Raw genomic sequence first — 18,149 nt, 5'->3', positions numbered from 1 at the left:
AAACTCATAACATAAACTTTTAATGATATGACATGTTATCGCATAAGACTTTTATAATGATATCCAGCTAACTACAAAAGTGTTTGCTTTTCCTATTAGGAATGGAGTGGAGTCAGTCAAGGTTTTCATATCCACGCGCTGATGATATGAAGAAAATGGTGTAGATATACATATTCGGAGTGAAAGCATATACAACTTGCTGCGGTTTATTCTTAACATAAGTAGAACTTTGCTATTCTAATTTTCTTTGGACTATATTTCTTAGCCGTTTAGGCTATTATCTAGTAATATTCCAGGAAATTACTGTTTATGATGATGCCATGTATTCCTATTTGACGATTTCTTCTTCTATTCAATCAACCGAATCAACGCCCACCTAATTCGATTAAATTATTATTATTCATGACCACCCACAAATGTCAGAGTATTATGGAATATCAAATTGCTTGCTTCGGATGGAGGGTTTGAGGTATTGAATTACTTCAGAGGCGTGGGAGTAGAAATAATGTATTTAACTCATACTTATTTCATGAGGGGTTTCCGGAAAGGGATGAATTGTTAATGCGCAATGTTTGAAGTGGGGTTTTCTGACTGAGTAATCCGTGGAGTTTTATTCAACGAGTAAATGGGTTAATTTATTGTAGTAGTGTGGAAACAAACTAAAATATTTTTTTTTATCTCCAAATTCTTCAAATATTTCGGTTAGGCATTTTTACGTGCACCAACCTATACAAATAATTCCCATACCCATCGCCTACAATAAAAATAAAACTGGAAGGATCACCAGGGAACAATTTCCTCCAGTTATAGTTTCAATAATTCTTCCTTTCCAATTATCTCCCTCCGTTCTACGTGGAAATTCTTGAACGTTCCTGCATCCCGTAACAAACGAGAAGGATATTGCTTTCTACTCGGTATACCTTTGAAACGAGACGAAAGACAGCACTCCCTAAGTACGACAAAGATTCTTTACATTTCAGTGTCATCCTCGGAGTTGCGTTGTACGAGGCAAGAAGAAGAAATAGACTGACATTTTAGGAACCGCACATCAGAAGGTCAGGCTCGTTTTTTTTCGGTAGAATATGTGATATACCTACCATCCAATTTAAATATTACAATATCCTGCCAAACTGTCTGAAACAACGAGAAGCGACAAGCGTAAAGAAGTCGGGACGGGTCTACGTGGCTTTTTTCTTGTTTTTTTTTATGGTTTTCCTCGCTTCCAAAGGTCACGGTCCTGATGTACGTGATCCATAAGGCCGGCTATGGAAGAAGTTAAATTAATTTTTTCGAAGGTGTATGAGACATGAAAAAGTCAGAAATATCATAATGTCAAATATATCACATAAGATTGCTTTTATTTTCGAGAAAAATCTTTTTCATGAGTTTTGGAGATCTTGAGTTTTATGGAATTCAAATTACATATTTATAGTTATACACTATACGGTTTTCTTCAATACAGATGTTTTTTCCCAGCAGGAATAGAAATGATAATGATATTATCAGATTTTGAATGTATTGGCTCCATTCTGAAATCAGTTGTTCTCGATCAATTCTAGTGATCAATAGTTTTTCTTTCGTTTGATTTTCTACACTCGATCGCTATGCAACGCGAAACACGCAATTTGACCCAAGAGGAATGTGCCCAAGCGGTAGTTTTGCGAGAAGAAGGGTGGACATACACAAGAATTGCAGAAAGGTTTGGAGTTTCCCATACAAGTGTGTCCAGAATGTTGCAGCGATTCAGGGAGACAGGTATGAATGTCAGAAGACCAGGACAGGGTAGACCAAGGGTAACAACTGCCATTCAAGAACGTTACTTGAGAGTTTCTTCGTTGGGACAACGGTTTACAACCGCTCGCCTCCTTCAAATTCAGCTTGAGCAAACACATGAGGTGCAAATTAGCACTCAGACAATAAGAAATCGCCTCAGAGAATATGCTTTAAGGCCTCGTGTCGCGGCAAGAGGCCCAGCTCTTACCCCAGCCCATCGAAGGGCGCGTTTGGATTTTGCGAGAGAGCATATCCATTGGGAAGAGGCCGATTGGGAAAGAGTTCTCTACACAGATGAGTCTAGATTCTGCATCTACCATTGTGATCGACGTTCCCTTGTATACAGACGTCCACATGAAAGATATGCTTAGTGCAATTTCCTGAATACTACTGGTTTCGGGGGAGGATCGATTATGGTATGGGGTGGAATATCTTTGACTGCTCGCACAGACCTAGTGGTCGTTGATAATGGAGCTATGAATGCTGATAAGTATATAAGGAACATTCTTGAAGAGCATGTAGTGCCATTTGCCCCATACATTGGTGAAAATTTCATTTTTATGGACGATAATGCCAGACCCCATCGTGCGCGCATAGTTCAGGAGTACCTTGAAGAGGTTGAAGTCTCTCGAATGGAATTGCCAGCAAGAAGTCCAGATCTCAATCCGATTGAGCAGGTTTGGGACAACCTCGATAGAAGGCTACTCTTAATGACTTAGGAATCCAACTCGGAGAAATCTGGGAAGGATTAGATCAGAACATTTTAAGATCACTCATTTTGAGTATGAACCGTCGTTGCCGAGCTGTAATTAACGCAAGGGGTGGAAATACCAAGTATTAAATCACTTATCCGCATTTCAGTATTTTGAAAATTGTTCATTTCTCTTCTTTCACATGAGATTCGGTGAAATCCTGAATTTTTCTTCCATTTAATGTGTCTTGTTTCGTTCAAAACCTTCCCGAGAGAACATAAAAAATAAGTTATAAAGTCAATATAGAGTTAACTTTCATTAAAATTGAGATTTTCAGAATGTGCGTTAATTTTTTTGCGCAGTGTAGTTATATTTCTCTGAACAACAGAATCAAGTGGCAGGTATTGTGACTCCTACTGGGCTGAGAAGCCCAGGTGAGAGATGTCTAGAATCCTAGTCACGTCGCCAATATTGTTTATTCTGCAAGGACGTTTTTTTTCTTGAGAGGAATTAAACACGATAAATTGTAATCGAAAAAAGCTCTTTTCCTTATGCATTGGTCAAGAAGAGGTTTAAATTGACTTTTAAGAAGAAGAATAATTAAAGCGGTTGTAAAATATAAATTTCTTCATCGAAACACTACAGTGTAAGAAGCACCTGGAAACAACGATAACTTTCGAGCTTGCCTCATAAATAATCCCTCCATATTTTCTAAAATCAATTATCGCAACGACCAAGTTCAACGTGCCATAGCCCTACCGTAAATTTTGATAAAGATAAATGATATTAAACATTCTGCAGATCCACAATCATTATTTCCACTGATTCTCTTCCATAAAACGGGGTTATCACCCAGGAGAGAAATTATCCGATAATTTATTATTAGATGTTTGTCATTAGTTTCCCGGGTCATAGTCATTCTTTATCCATCCTCTATTGTGTGTAACAAATTGTTTGACCGCTCATCTGACAGTACAAGGGAGAAACAGCGCCGCTATCGTTGAATAGCAATGGATTTAGGTGTTTTCGCCGGAAATTCTGCAGTTGCGGGGTTGATTTGTTGGTGTTTCGATGCCTCGGAGAATAATTGTAGAATTATCAGTGTTGCCATGGTGTAAACCGGTAAAAACTCGCGATTATTGCTACTGATTGTTGACCGCGAACAATTTATGGATTGACGTAGACGATTCATGTATAAATTCATCTGATGCCAAGATCTTACTATGATACAAGTTGTTTTTCTGCATTTCTTCGAGCAGCAGAATGTATTCCAGTATTCAAAAATTAATATTTCGCCATTTTTACATCGAGAAATCCAATTTGTGAAGTCCTAGTCACGTCGCCACAGTTGTCAGTTGCGTCAGGTTGTAAAAGAAACTCTTGGAAAACTGCATTTTTCGATAAACAAGAAAAATACAGCTCTGGTTTCGTTGAATTAAAGGATTAGAGAGTTTTCTCTGGTGATTTCATCCTTTGGGACTGTCTGAGTGTCTCTGTGCTTCAGAGTATCATCACTCCTGTCGTACAACAAAAAAGATGGGATTGTATCTAAAGGACGATTAGGAAACAATTCATAAAATCAAGGGATAATTGAGATTTTTGTAAGTTTGGGGAGATTTTTATCGAACTTTATATATTATTGAGTGATATATGCTTTTACATGTTTACAAGTTTCATCTAAAGAATGATTTATAGTCCTGATTTTGGAGCTAAGAACTGAAAATTGCGAATTCAGAAGGCTTCTTAAATTTAGAGGTAATGAAGCCCATTTCAGCAAGTCCTAGTCACGGCACCAATTTTGTTCATTATGCAGGACTATGAGAAAACTCCCCAAAAACAGGATGAAATGAAATTGAGTTGTACCCACCTTCAGAAATCAACTCATCTTCAATTTGAGTCCATTCACCGATTTCTTGCTGACGAACAAAAAGTTTTAATCAATTAGTGGGATAATCGAATAATTATTAGCATCAGTTGAAACGATTTAAGACTATTCTGAAGAAGATTCAAAACAATTAACTCCGATGCCAGTGCTGAGTTCCCATTCAAAATCCTCATCCCTCTATTAACCATTAAATCTATTAACTCCATTATCTCCTCGTGAAGGAAAAGTTAGAATCCCAATGTGCTCATCATCACCAAAACTTCGGTTACCAACGGAACATTCTCTTTCAATTTGAAATAGGGTCAGGGCAAAGCGAGAACCATCCATTGGTATTTCTTTTCCGATCCCCATTCACTGAATTGATTTTCTTTTATTGTCATCCGTGGAATGAAAGCGATCTTTCGTGGGCCATGGAAGGTCGGAATTCTTCTAACTGGGTCCTCTAGAATCTAGAAGGACCGGACTAGGTTCCCAACTCCCAACACACCTTAGGTTTTTTTGTACTTATCGATGTCTTCTCTATTTTTCTAATCTCTTCTCAACATACTTCAGGGTTGAAAAAATTCCAACATGATTTCATTGAAAAATGATATTCACCAAGTTTCTCGTCTGTACCTCAATATACAGGGAAAATAAATATGAAAAACATTTTTTTGTTGATCTACCAAATACCCACCATAATTTTCACCACAGGATCACCCCTTTTTTAGTGTTATTCAGAAACGTATATAGATTGAATTTTATTTAAAACTCAGTAGGTGGGTACATTTTCCAGCCAAACTATTCTGAGGCTGATATGCAAAAACTAGTAGGCAGTCGCTTTCTACAACTGCATGATAAAAAGGACTTGCTTTGAGAATTCCTGATCATAAATACTGCTGCTATTCATTACAATCCCGAAGTTTTATTGGCCTACGGTCAGCCAGAGAACAAAGCAGTTTTTTCAGATCTCAAAGTTTATAATGTTGGGGGTTACGAAGTTGTTTCAATGCCTTCGGACTAAATACGAAAAACGCGGTCTGAGCTACGAATAGAAAGGACCCCAAATGAAATGCCAGAGTGGAAGAGATTTGTTCGAATTTATTCGGTAGAAAATAGCTCTCAACAGTTTGGAACACTAGTTTTTGTTCGAAGAAAGGTGGTGAGAAATCAGGCACATAATGTTTTCAAGCCTGAACAATTAGAAGTGGAAGAAAACAACTGGAGAACTTAATACTCAAGATAACTATAGGAAAGTACACAAAATGAACGTAGATTCACAAAGCACATCTGAATACGAACTAAAATATAGGGTGTTCTATTTGAAATAATCAAGTAGGCCTTTGTTTGATCTTCAGAGTGACATTTTAAATTGACATTTGCCTTATTAAAAGAAGGCATTTGCAGATGACAGTTTGAAAATCTGATACCATCAGTCCAACTGATAAAATTTTGAATGAGGAGACGTACGGTATATTAAGATTACATCGTGTAGTAGTTATCGTGTGTAGTCAGGTTTTGGAATATTGTGGAGTACGATAAGGAGAAGTGTGGAAGAGTTTAATTGTGAGAAAACGTTATACTAGTTTTATAGCTAAGACCTCATCATTCTTCGCGACGTACAGATTCACTAAGAAAGAAGGAAAACGACAGGAATACAGGAAGTTCGAATCGGTTCGAAAAACTTTTCTGATATCCCTCGAACAACAAATCATTTCCGCGCAGCATCATCCTTCATATAGTTCACAAATAACTTCGTTCCATCCTCCCCAAACCTATAAGTTCGAGTGGTTTTTCTGACCTAATCTAATTTCTTCTTCTTCTGTTCCAGACACTGACAAAAAGAATACCGAAATGAAGGTGAGTTCGATCAATCATTTTCGCCGAAGTACGGTTTTGAGGTTCCAGCCTTCGCTGCGTCTGAATTCTTGCAAAAAATGTGTTTTTTGCTGATGTTAGGAATGATGTATTCACCTTGTAATAAAAGTTCATGTTTTTCACCTATCGAAGATCACCCTCACAGGAAAGGAATTTTTCCGAATGAAATGAAGTGCTTGCGTTGTTTATAGAATGGAAGATTCGTCAAAACATTTTGAAATGAAAATAGGGTGTTTTGGTTGGCATTTCATAGAGAAAGATTTGTTTCATACTATACGAGTAGGTCTCAGAATTAAAAAGGTTGAAATTTCGAATCGGGAAGATAAAATCTCTTTCTGAAGTAACCAATTTAAGCAGAGAGAGTGATTCAATAGATAATTCCATATGTATGTGTCCTAAAGAATCGTTGGAATGTTGGAAGGAATAAAAAAAACCAGTTCAAGCAGTGCTCATCTGACATATGCAAACCAAAAAGTTTGTTAAATAATCGAATGATCACCAAAGTTTTAGGGGTAAAATTCTAGCAACAACGTAAAGTTCATGTATGATCATTGAGGAATAATGATTATGCTACATAAAGCAGAAATGGAATGGCCTAGATTGTTCCAATAGTCAATTCTAAAAGTGGTAGTAGAGATGTCTGTGTATATAGGTAATACAACAATTCATATTCGATTCTTGTGAATGGAAGTTGTCCATTATTTTTCAATCAACGGGATCCACATGAAAACATAGAGAACAACTTGATTGACTATTATCATTCTGATTGTTTTTCTAAAAATGTCTACGTGAAATGTATCTCCACAGAATCAGCTTCGGGTTGAAATTAAATTGAAATGAGAATTTCATTCAGGCGTTCCTCATCATATGAGTCCTCTGTAACGACTTTTCGATTTGGATTGCTCCTGTTGGTTATCCCTGATCGTCATTTGTCTTTATTACCTATCACAATAGGATGAATCGTTTTTCCCCGTCTTCTTTTTCTACTATTCGTGAACTTTTGAATAACTGACGAAACAACACTGAGCAACATTGAAGTTTTTCTTCATTTGGTTGATATTCCACCCGCATCACTAGAAAAACAGAAAAAGAAACCTAGGATTCGGTCCAACATACTTGGTCCTTGATCTTATAAGTTTTCTGTTTCTGGGGTAAAAGTGTTGAATTTTCAAGAAAATATATACATAAATAAACCAAAATTTAAATCAACAACAAGTATCTACATTGAATAAAGCACAATAAAAAAATTTTGGTACCATCATAAGCGTTCTTAGATAGATAGCATTATACATTATGTATCTGAGGATTGGGATTAATATAATAAGCAGACACCGCTATAATTTCAGTAGTTAGAACAATTTTTGGGGACATTTTATTAAACATTTTCTTTATCTGATGATTGCGATGAATACAATGAGAATATAGGTCTCTGGGGTTGAGAAAAAACGTTGAAAATAAACCAAAGAATCGAATTAAAACAAAAATTGAAAAACGATCAAAAAGAAATGTGAAAATAGTAGTACTCAATGTTTATTGCTTGGAATGCTTAGATGCTTAGTTTGATTTGGTATAATTTACATCTGAAACTATGAGGTAGTGGAAATATTATTGAGATTGAAACAAATTCAAACATAGCACTTCAAGTCGTGGTACGTATGATCTTTTCACTTTCTCTGCTTGACATACTTAAGTAGGTACTTGAGTATAAGTCACTAAGATTGGAAATAAAGTTATTATCATATTATCATCTTTGAAAGAAATATCAATATCGAAAATCATTTTATTATTTGAACTATCACAGGATTTTCCCATTTCTATATCACTTAGTATACAGGGTGATCACTGAAGATACGACAAAAATGTAGGAGGTGGTTTTTTGTGTCAAAATATGCATTACTATTTCGTGAAGAAACATGAAATCAAATATGCACCTTTTCTGAGATACTGGGTGTAAAAATTGCAATTAAATATCAAGATGTAAACAGTCTCGATACTCAAAGCAAAAAACAAAGTTATTTGTATGTTTTGGGGTGTTTTTAAGGGTTTCACCCCTCAAAACCACGCTTACTTCTCCGAAGAAGCAGTGATGCTCTCGGTTATCTGTTCGCCTCGACATAGGGTCTAATAACTCCGTAACTTATAATCCTACTCATTTCCACATCTTCACTGGTGGCGGAAATCGAAGCGGTATTTCCATCGGCAAAGGCTGGAACTAGAGTACGTCCGCAACACTGAGCCAGAATTTCTCAAATATTGATCAGAAAATATTTTTCAGGACGAGGAAAGTGTGCGAGAACTGCAGAATTTGAAGCATTCTTTAGGTAAGACCAATATTTTATTTCCGCAATAAACCATTGACAGCCGTGAAAATGGGTGTATTGTTGTGCGATCAGTTCCTTGAGTCATTCTATTATGTGGAGTTGAGGCCAATGCTTATAAATTAACTCATGGGGCGAATTTTCTTTTATTCGTTCACAAAGAATGGCTCGAATGTATAATAAAAGAATTCATCCACGTGTGTCCTTATAGGTACAAGTTTCCTCAGTGAAAATGTATTATTTGGGATGTAGGTAATTTTCATTTCGAAGGCAATTTTTTCTTGATTCACACCAACGCACCGAGAGGGTGAAAATTAGTCTGGAGGTTTCGGAATGGTCAAAAATAAAACAACACAAGTGAGGAATGAACTTGTTCTGTGTTAATTGTAGGAAATTTCGAACAAAGGTTGTATACAACATGTTGACCTGTGTTTGCCACATTTGACAATCAGATGGCGCTGAAAACGTAGTGTCAATACAGAAAAACTGTTTGATAACAGTTTTCTCTTTTATAATAAGGGCGCTAAATTTGAATTCTGTTCCTTGTTTTGAATTTCAATATCGACTTTGTTGAGACTAGAAAACAAACATCCTTAGCGACAAAACACAAGTATGGTTTTGTTTTGTGATATAAGTTTTCCAATTTATTGAAAAATTAAAAATTAAATTAAACATAGGAGGGATACCTCCTGCATACAACAATTCACGTGTATGAACCATAGACTTATTACCCATATTATTTAATAATAATAATAATATACTTTATTTTCATGGACAATGCATACATCATTTGATATGTCTATGGTATGAACAGTCCTCAATTGACTTGCGCTGCACATGGCGTATTCAGGGTTTGCTCATGTCATTGGCTTTATGCCCTGAAAATTTTATCCACTTCGGAGCACTGAAAATAAAAATCAATGAATACCTACATTTCCATCTTTCTTAATGAAGTAAAAAACTTAATTTCGGAAAATCCATTTTATTTGATCCACAGTTCTTCCCCATTTGATTATTTTCGAGTGTGATTAGGAGGTTTTCACCAAGAAATTAGACAGAAAAAATTAATAATCAGCAACTGTAATGAGATAGATAAGCAAATGGAGGTACGAGAAGTAAAACACTTATCTACATTGACTGTTGACCCTCTTGGCTCTCATCACAATCAATTCGACCACCGTCCACATGTTTGATCAATCGATTTTTTTTTGTCATGCTGCAAATCAGCATAAAACGAATAACGAACCAATTAGCCAAATTGTAAATTGAATGCGTTGTTTTCGCCACGTGGCGAACGAAGAAAATGGATCATATTCGATTTCGCTCGAAGCGGTGAGAAATAGTATATTATTTAACGAGCGGTAATGTAGGTCATAACTCACGCAGATGAAGTTTGCAGCGCGAGCCGTAGGCGAGTGCTGTAATTCATCAAGTGAGTTATGACCATTACCGCAAGTTGAATACTATACTTTATCTACGACTTTAACAATAAATACTAAGATACAAGTACAGAGAAAGAACTTTATTGACAAGTCTCAATAGTGACCTACAACAGTACTATAAAAATTTTAGTTTAAATTTTCGGGCGATAAATTCTGTATGGTAATATTAGCAGCTCGTCTTACTTCTGGAGGTGTACATAATACTTCATCTTCCTTATCTGAATTAATTCTTTCGAGCAAAATATTCACAATAATTAGTTATCAACTTAATTTGAAAACGTCAAAATTATTCAAGTGACATTCCTCCCCTCAATATCAATAATGGACTGTTCCCTTTCGGCCAACCGGCTTGCTTTCTGATTTATTATAGTGAGTTATAGTAGTGAGTTATTATAACTCACGTTGTTTGTTTACAAATACTATTAATTGCTCAAAAGCATCTGAATAATGAATATATAAATTAATTTGTGTTTGAGGCGTGGGTTGTGGACCAATTAATCCCTTCCGATTGATTACAGGCTGTTCGGTCAAGATAACATACTGAGTTTTTTCTTTTCGTTGCAGGCGGAACTTTATCGATGATGAGAACGCAGACTGACCTGTACAGGGACCTGAATGGGAAGAAGGAAGCCCATTCTATGGATACTGAAGAAGGTGAGGTGAAAATTTCATACCATGTTCACAAAGAATGAGTTAAATAAAATTAAAAAATTTCCTTAACATGTAGAGCTACTTTACCATTCATTGAGATAAATTCAGATTTGCCTCCTTTGAGAAGATCATGTGGAAAATAATTCGAATTTCAAAAAACATCGATGTTGAGATCTCTCTGTTTTGCACATAACGAGGATCTACATAGCTAGCCCAGACCAGTTCCATGCATAGAAATAATATTGCGTTACCATAACAACGAACAATAACTCATTAGAAGTGTCAGTGTCAAGTTTGAGGTCAAAAAGGTGAACCAGAGTTATTCAATAAATTGAAAGAAAGAAGATGTCCACCGAAATTATGTAAATTGAAAAATTGGAGTATTTAGCCATTATCAAGTAACCTTTCAAAAAGTTAAGAGGTAAGCAGATTGGTGATCAATGTCCTTCGTATGCGACAGTGAAAAATTGGACTGCAAGCTTCAAAAGAGGTAAATTTTCAATTGAAGATGATGACCGATCAGGAATGCCATTTTCTGTGTCAGTCCCCGAAAATATCGATGTAGTTCATGACATGATTTTATCAGACCGTCGAATTGGGCTAAAACGGATATCTGAAGCACTGACTATGTCATACGAACGCGTTTTTCATATAGTTCATGTCAATTTGGACATGAGAAAAATTGCTGCGAAATGGATTGTGCTCGATTTGAAAACGATGTAGACTTCTTAAACCGAATTGTTACTATGGATGAGACTTAGGTACATTTCTACGATCCAGAAACAAAGCAACAATCGATGGAATGGCGGCACTCTGGTTCTCCAAGACCTAAGAAGTTTCGTGTCCAAATATCTGCTGGAAAAGTTCTTGCTCCAGTTTTTTTGGGATTGCCATGGAGTTATCATTATTGATTTTTTGGAAAAGACGCGGAAAGCTATCCTAAGGTGTTTTGTTTTTGCAGGACAACACACAGATCTCATGTTTCCATGCAAAAAATTCGTGATTTGGGGTTTGAATCACTAAAACACCCCCCTTATTCACCTAATTTGGCTCCATCCGATCATCATCTCTCTCCTCAACTGAAAAAAAGTTTAAAAGGTCGTAAATTTTCTACCAACGAGGAGGTAATAAAAGCTGTGATGGTTTGGTTTGCAGAGCAAGAAGAAATATTTTTTTTGAAAGGTCTAGATACGTTGCAGGTTCGCTCTAATAAATGAATTGATTTAAGAGGACAATATGTTGAGTAATGTAATATTTTGACATTGAAAGTTTGTTTTGTTCTATAGTAGGCTAAGAATTTTTCAATAAATCCTCGTATATTCACTGCCATAATCTGAATTCGAAATGTGATAAATGGTACCGATTTTTCTCCAATCTGTACCTTGTCAGCAGCATGCGATTTTCGAGTGGATGATGTATACGCTCAAGGAATATTTCCATCGCCCACATTCTTCACAGACGCTAAATAAATCTCTGTTTTACTACCGAGATGAGACCGAACAGATAACACAGATTTTCAGGGAAAACGTTGTGTACGTGTTGGAGGAAGATACCGGCTTCAATGTTGGAAATTCTTCTAGGTGATATCTATCAAAGATGCTGTGAGGATTTCGTCATGGCTGTCTAGATGTGAGAGAGACGAATCCTCAATCGTTCTTTCTTGTGAAAGAACAAATAGGAGGAAGGATTCATATTTTCATATGTCCCTGTTTGGGTTTTACTCTCAAGATTTGTAATTAGTCTAGAAATTTTTTATTGTGATAGGACCATCTTTTAAAAACAGTGTATTTGTCGCTGACGCACTAATTGAATCGAAAAGTTCAGTATGGTTACAATGCACTTGTACAAGGTGATCTTTACATCCGAACACAAAACCTCATCACTCCGAAATCCATACTCTACTGAAACGCGAACTTTCTAGAGCTCTCTCTAGGGTCATGTTGAACACTTCTGATTTAATTTGATGTTGATGGCAACCGGTTCAAAGCCATCGAGAAAACCACGTACGTCGGTGACATTCGGCGTTTGTCAGTTTTGATAACTGCTCCCTGAATTGAATAAATGGTTCCTGTTGAGGGGTGTCAAAAGCCATTTAGTGTTATGGCCACTGTAATGTTGGTAAGAGGTCGGTGAGAGGCTCATGGAAAATAGCTCTTAACCGTTGGAAGTGCTCAAAGGCGGACTTCAGAGAAAACATAACCGTTGAATATTCAATATGAGATTGTGGCGAATCCCTATCGTGAAATTGTCGCTATGTATGCTGTTGAGAAACTGTAAACTAGTGGGGAAGGGTTGTTTCGGATGTAAACCCGAAGAGGCTTTTAGATTTTATTGAGTTAGTCGATGGTTATCTCGAGAAATGAACTGCACCAAATCTGATGAATATGATAAATGAATAGGATGTTAACGAAGTAAAAACTATGACAAGGAATGCCATATTACATGAAGCAAATTTGCAATAATCATTCGTAAATGAATTCGGTATATGCAAGAAATTCGGATAAAATCCTTTTTATCGTTATTTTCCTTAAAAAAGACTACAAGAGACCAGAGAGCCACTGAGTATTTGATATTTAAATGTGAGTTAATTGATTGGGTGAATGAGTCAAGCTAATTTCTCCACCCTCAGAAGTTTAATTTGCCGGAAACACCCATATGGAAACTGAGATTTAAAATAAACAATTTTCATTGCCTCCGCCTGGCCTTCATTTCAAACCATACTCGAATCATTAAGGAACGGCGTTCATTGATCCCCAAAAATGGAGGAAGGAGGGGCGTTGCAAGAAAGTGAGAAACCAGACGAAGATTAATAACACTGAAATAGGGGTTGTATCCAGGAAATTAATAGCGGAAGTGTCTCGTTTACGTTGGAGGGTTCACGAAAACTTGTTGTTTATACCACCACTTATCATTCACTGTAAATTTGTTGATTGCGATAGATGTTATGTGAGGTAGAAAACGAATAGTCAACAACAACAACAATACTGTGCTTTATTTTCACAAATGGCCATCGACCGAAGTCCTTCAGCCCGTATTGACAATTTGTAAATATATATAAATATATATATAAAGAATAGTCTAACTGATGAAACTGTGAAAATATCATTGTGTTTCAACAGCATAAAAATGAAGATACATCCAATAGTGCCTTCTTTGTGAATAATGATTAATAAAGTGGAAACAGCAGTGGTCCCAAACACGATCCCTGGGGTACACCTTCCATAGGTCACAAATTTTTAGCACTATATCTGTTGTGTCCTCCTGGAAAATATGATAAATCGGTGTACCACATAATGGCAGGAAGAATATCATGACCTAGCGTATCAACAGGAAATGTAGCCTGCTGGAATCAATAAGAATATTCCTTAGCGGTACCAACTGGGTTGGTAATAAGTTTCTTAAATCGTTTGGACAAAAAGTCATCCACGTGGTTTAGTGATGGATCAAAATCAGAAAAGGGCAACGGCTTTGGCGTATATGGACCTAAACTGAGGATCTCCAAAGCCCTTGGAAGTGAAACCTCTATTTTACAGACCGAGACACTGGCTGCTTACGTATGCGCTCAAGGGTGTCTTAGAAGGAACCTCAAAAGGGCGCATATCTATATCACCACGCACAGCCAGGCCACGCTGAGGTCCCTGGAATAACACTGCCAGAGATCTCTGCTGGCATGGGAGTGCCGTAATACCATAAAGCAACTGGCCAGAGGCAATAAGGTGGCTCTACTATGGGTACCAGGGCGTTGTGGTGTTGAAGGAAATGAGAAAACCGATGAACTTGCAAACAGAGCATCAAGGTTAACAACTGCTGGACCTGAGCCTTTCTTGGGGCTTGGAGGGATATGAGGCAGCGGTCCAACAATGGGAGTTGAACAACAGAAAAACCCTCTAGAGAAACACTAGACTTACTCAGTCAAAAAAATTCGTGATGATTTCACCGATCCACACCAGAATAGTGTTGAAACTGTCACGAGCTGAGCTTCGGGTGATGTGGGACTGCTGACAGAGGGCACTGTCGGTACAAATATGGGAGAGTCAGATGATGAGATCTGTAGGCACTGTGGATCAGAAGCAAAAACAGCTGAACACATGGTATGCGAGTGTCTAGAGCTGGCTGGCCTAAGAACCATTCATTTGGGGAAACCGTTCTTGGATAATCATGAGATAACAGCCAAGGCTCCTAAGGATGTTGTCGGTTTTATCAATACTATTGACGACCTCCTTGGGTTCTTATGAATAAGTAGGGTAGAGTACAAAAGATCTACCCAACGATCCCGGTTCAGATAATAATAATAATAATAATAATAATAATAATATGATACCGAAGAAACTACTGGAGAACTTGAGGAAACTTCAGTTGGACGAAAATATCTATAGAGTCGTGCAGAAGGCGGTGCTGCTCGGAACGGCGAGGACTGTACGCGAGTACATGGGGAATGCAGAGGAACACCGTCTGCTCCGACAGGAAGTGCGGGTGGAGCAGGAATCCAACCTACAGCAGGGAGGCGAGGAGCGACCCGGACCCGACCACCACCACGAGCCCGAAAACCTGGAAAGGGCTCCAACAGAGCTTAATCCTTTTGATATCTGAGATATCTGGGATAAGTGAATTTTCCTCTGGAGAGGAGTGTGAAAGCCGCAAGGCTAAAGTCATAATAATAGACATGATGCTGTTGCCAAGATTCTTCACCAAGAATTGGCACTAAAACACCAACTTCTAACTTCGAAAAGGGTTCCTTATTACAATTACCATCCAGATGCTGTGCTGGAAAACGAACATCACAAGCTCTACTGGGATCGCACTGTTCTCACAGACCGGAAAATAACCCACAATAGACCAGACCTCATATTGCTCAATAAGGATGAGGACACAGCACTATTCATCGACGTGGCAATTCCAAATAATAACAATCTTCTAGATAGACACACTGAAAAAATTTCAAAATACAGAGATCTCGAGGAACAAACCAGAAGACAGTGGAAGCTGAAAGATATAAAGACCATCCCTATTGTCATTTCATCTACAGGCCTGATACCGAAGAAACTACTAGAGAACTTGAGAAAACTTCAGTTGGACGAAAATATTTATAAAGTCATGCAGAAGGCGGTACTGCTCGGAACGGCGAGAACTGTACGCAAGTACATGGGGAATGCAGAGGAACACCGTCTGCTCCGACAGGAAGTGCGGGTGGAGCAGGAATCCAACCTACAGCAGGGAGCCGAGGAGCGACCCGAACCCGACCACCACCACGAGCCCGAAAACCTGGAAAGGGCTCCAACAGAGCTTAATCCTTTTGATATCTGAGATATCTGGGATAAGTGAATTTTCCTCTGGAGAGGAGTGTGAAAGCCGCAAGGCTAAAGTCATAATAATAATAGCGTATCAAAAGAATTAGAACTGCTACGAATATCATCGTCTATAGAACTTTCTTTTCGGCTGGTCTTGACAGTATTCGACTATTTCCGGTTGAAAGCAAATTAGTCTTTATAAACCGTATCACTCATAATTCCACTAAGTTAATTCAAAATCAAAAAATGTTTTGAACTGCTTGTATAAATTGGGGTTTAGTGATAAATTCAAGGAATTGACACCAATGTGTCGAGTGAGTCTTTTAAAATACCATTACACATAGTGATTCATAACTATTTGGCCAAGGATACCAAGTATGCCATAATAAACTTTTGCTATCTAAAAAGATTGTTTTTTGTCAAGTTCAGTCCTAAACTCGCTCATGCTATAAACTGTTTCCTACAAGTAGAGAATAAACTTATAACCATTTAGGCCATAACATACGTCGAGGAAACTTCAAGTCTCTACTTGAAGAGAAAAGACGCAACTATCAAAAACGAGTCTATCGTGGTTATCACTACCATCCCCTCTGCCTGATATTTTGCAATATACCTTGTTTTGGTTCAATAATTGTGTGAAGAGGAATTAAGTGAAAACATCAAATATATTCTTAGCTAAGTTTTTAAACAACACCGGTCAACGAATTCTATACAACAAAGAGAATATGAAATGTTCCAAATCAGACATCTCAGTTCATAATAAATTACCCAGAAGATTTGTATACAAAGAAATCCGAACCCAGTCCCTGTAACAAATCTGAGAAAACCCCTCGGCTCCTGTTTTTCCCATGTCGTTCCACGGACGTTCCATTCGGGTGAAATGAACAGGAAATCCCGACGCTACTGTATGGCGTCCGTGATTGATCCACCCAAATAGATGATACCTATCAAGATGGAGTTTGTGGGCCCGTGTTTGCGGATGAAAAATCTCATCGGCCCACCTATAGAGGAGTGTTTTGTTGAGGAAATACGGGAGTAATTGAATGGTGTGCTGTGAGAGCTTCATTCTGAGAGTGATCTTTTCATTTCGCGCCTTGTTTAGGATGCGTGGGTTTCCTAGTCGATGCACGGATACCGAGATTAATTGAATTGGCGATTATCAATCAGAGACAACGCTAATCCAGGAAAAAGCGCTTCTTGTTCTGACTGAATTGTATTTTTCGAAGTATTCGGTACGTACTTTGACCTGAAATTTTTTGTTGACTAAAACCTTGGCGTCCTAGTCAACCGCCTATCCTCCCTGTCCAAATGGTACGAAAACAACACATAGTTTCAGTGCAAAACTTATTTCGCTATGCACTCAGACCTTCATCATCAAATTGTAATTGTACTCTAAATTATTCCCTTCTAACCGAACTTTATACAGTACAGAAGAAATAAGTTGAGAAAAGCGGTCAAAAGTATAATAAATTCTCATGCTCAGCGGGAAGAAAAGAACTCATTTCTGTAACTACGAAACGAAAAACGTCCCTTTTTCAATTATATAGCTGTTGAAAGACCTCGAAATACAGTGAATTTATGGTGGAACTGTTCGAAAATGACATAATGGAGTTTTATTAACTCGATGAGCGCTTCGCTCGAAGAATCTGTTAGGAATTCAAGAGTTTGAGGACTTCTACAACAGTGGAAAGAAACAGTTTTTGCAGAAAGTTCCAATTCTCCTTCGTACAAGAAAATTGAGAAATATTCATTGCTTTTGCAAATGAACTGATAGTCTTTTCATTCCTTATTCCAAAAATGATTTCATTTTCCTCTGCAAATAAGAATTAGTTTCAAAGAAGCAAACATATAGTTTATATATACAACAATTATAAAGATAAATCTATTTTATATCAACAAACAACTTAAACTTCTTGAACCGCCGCTGTGTATGATTTTATAGGTAGATACCTATAATGCTAAATAACTATAAAAACTTTATTTCAGTGTCACAGTGGTGAAAGAGGCTTTTGTTTATTTTTCCCATGCCAGAAATTCTCCACTTTACCTTGTAATGTATTTGTCGATGAAATACGTTCAGCGAACAGAATAATATCCATTATGTATATGCCATACCTGTAATGTAGAACATAAAAAATTGTATGCCCATTGGGAAACATCCCAGAAGCAGTGAATAAAACTCATACTTACGATACGGCCCGAGCATCCAATTTCAATAACATGCAAGTTAAACATAATATCGA

The 18,149-nt window shown here is 37.4% G+C and overlaps 1 protein-coding gene across 2 annotated transcripts in view; it reads left to right on the top strand.

The window, feature by feature from the left end:
* The window catches only part of LOC123319349, a 78,760-nt gene that overhangs the window by 38,434 nt on the left and 22,177 nt on the right, over window positions 1-18,149 (top strand). Inside the window, exons 3-5 of one of the 2 annotated variants that reach the window (XM_044906264.1) lie at window positions 6,161-6,189; window positions 8,483-8,528; window positions 10,532-10,621. In XM_044906264.1, coding sequence (XP_044762199.1) covers window positions 6,161-6,189; window positions 8,483-8,528; window positions 10,532-10,621 — 165 coding nt within the window. The remainder of the gene's footprint in view (window positions 1-6,160; window positions 6,190-8,482; window positions 8,529-10,531; window positions 10,622-18,149) is intronic. The other variant, XM_044906265.1, reaches the window with a different exon arrangement.

The sequence above is a fragment of the Coccinella septempunctata genome, chromosome 8 (assembly GCF_907165205.1).
Source record: "Coccinella septempunctata chromosome 8, icCocSept1.1, whole genome shotgun sequence".
NCBI lineage: Eukaryota > Metazoa > Arthropoda > Insecta > Coleoptera > Coccinellidae > Coccinella > Coccinella septempunctata.
Note: the sequence above shows the minus strand (reverse complement) of the source record. Positions and strands in the feature narration are given on the sequence as shown.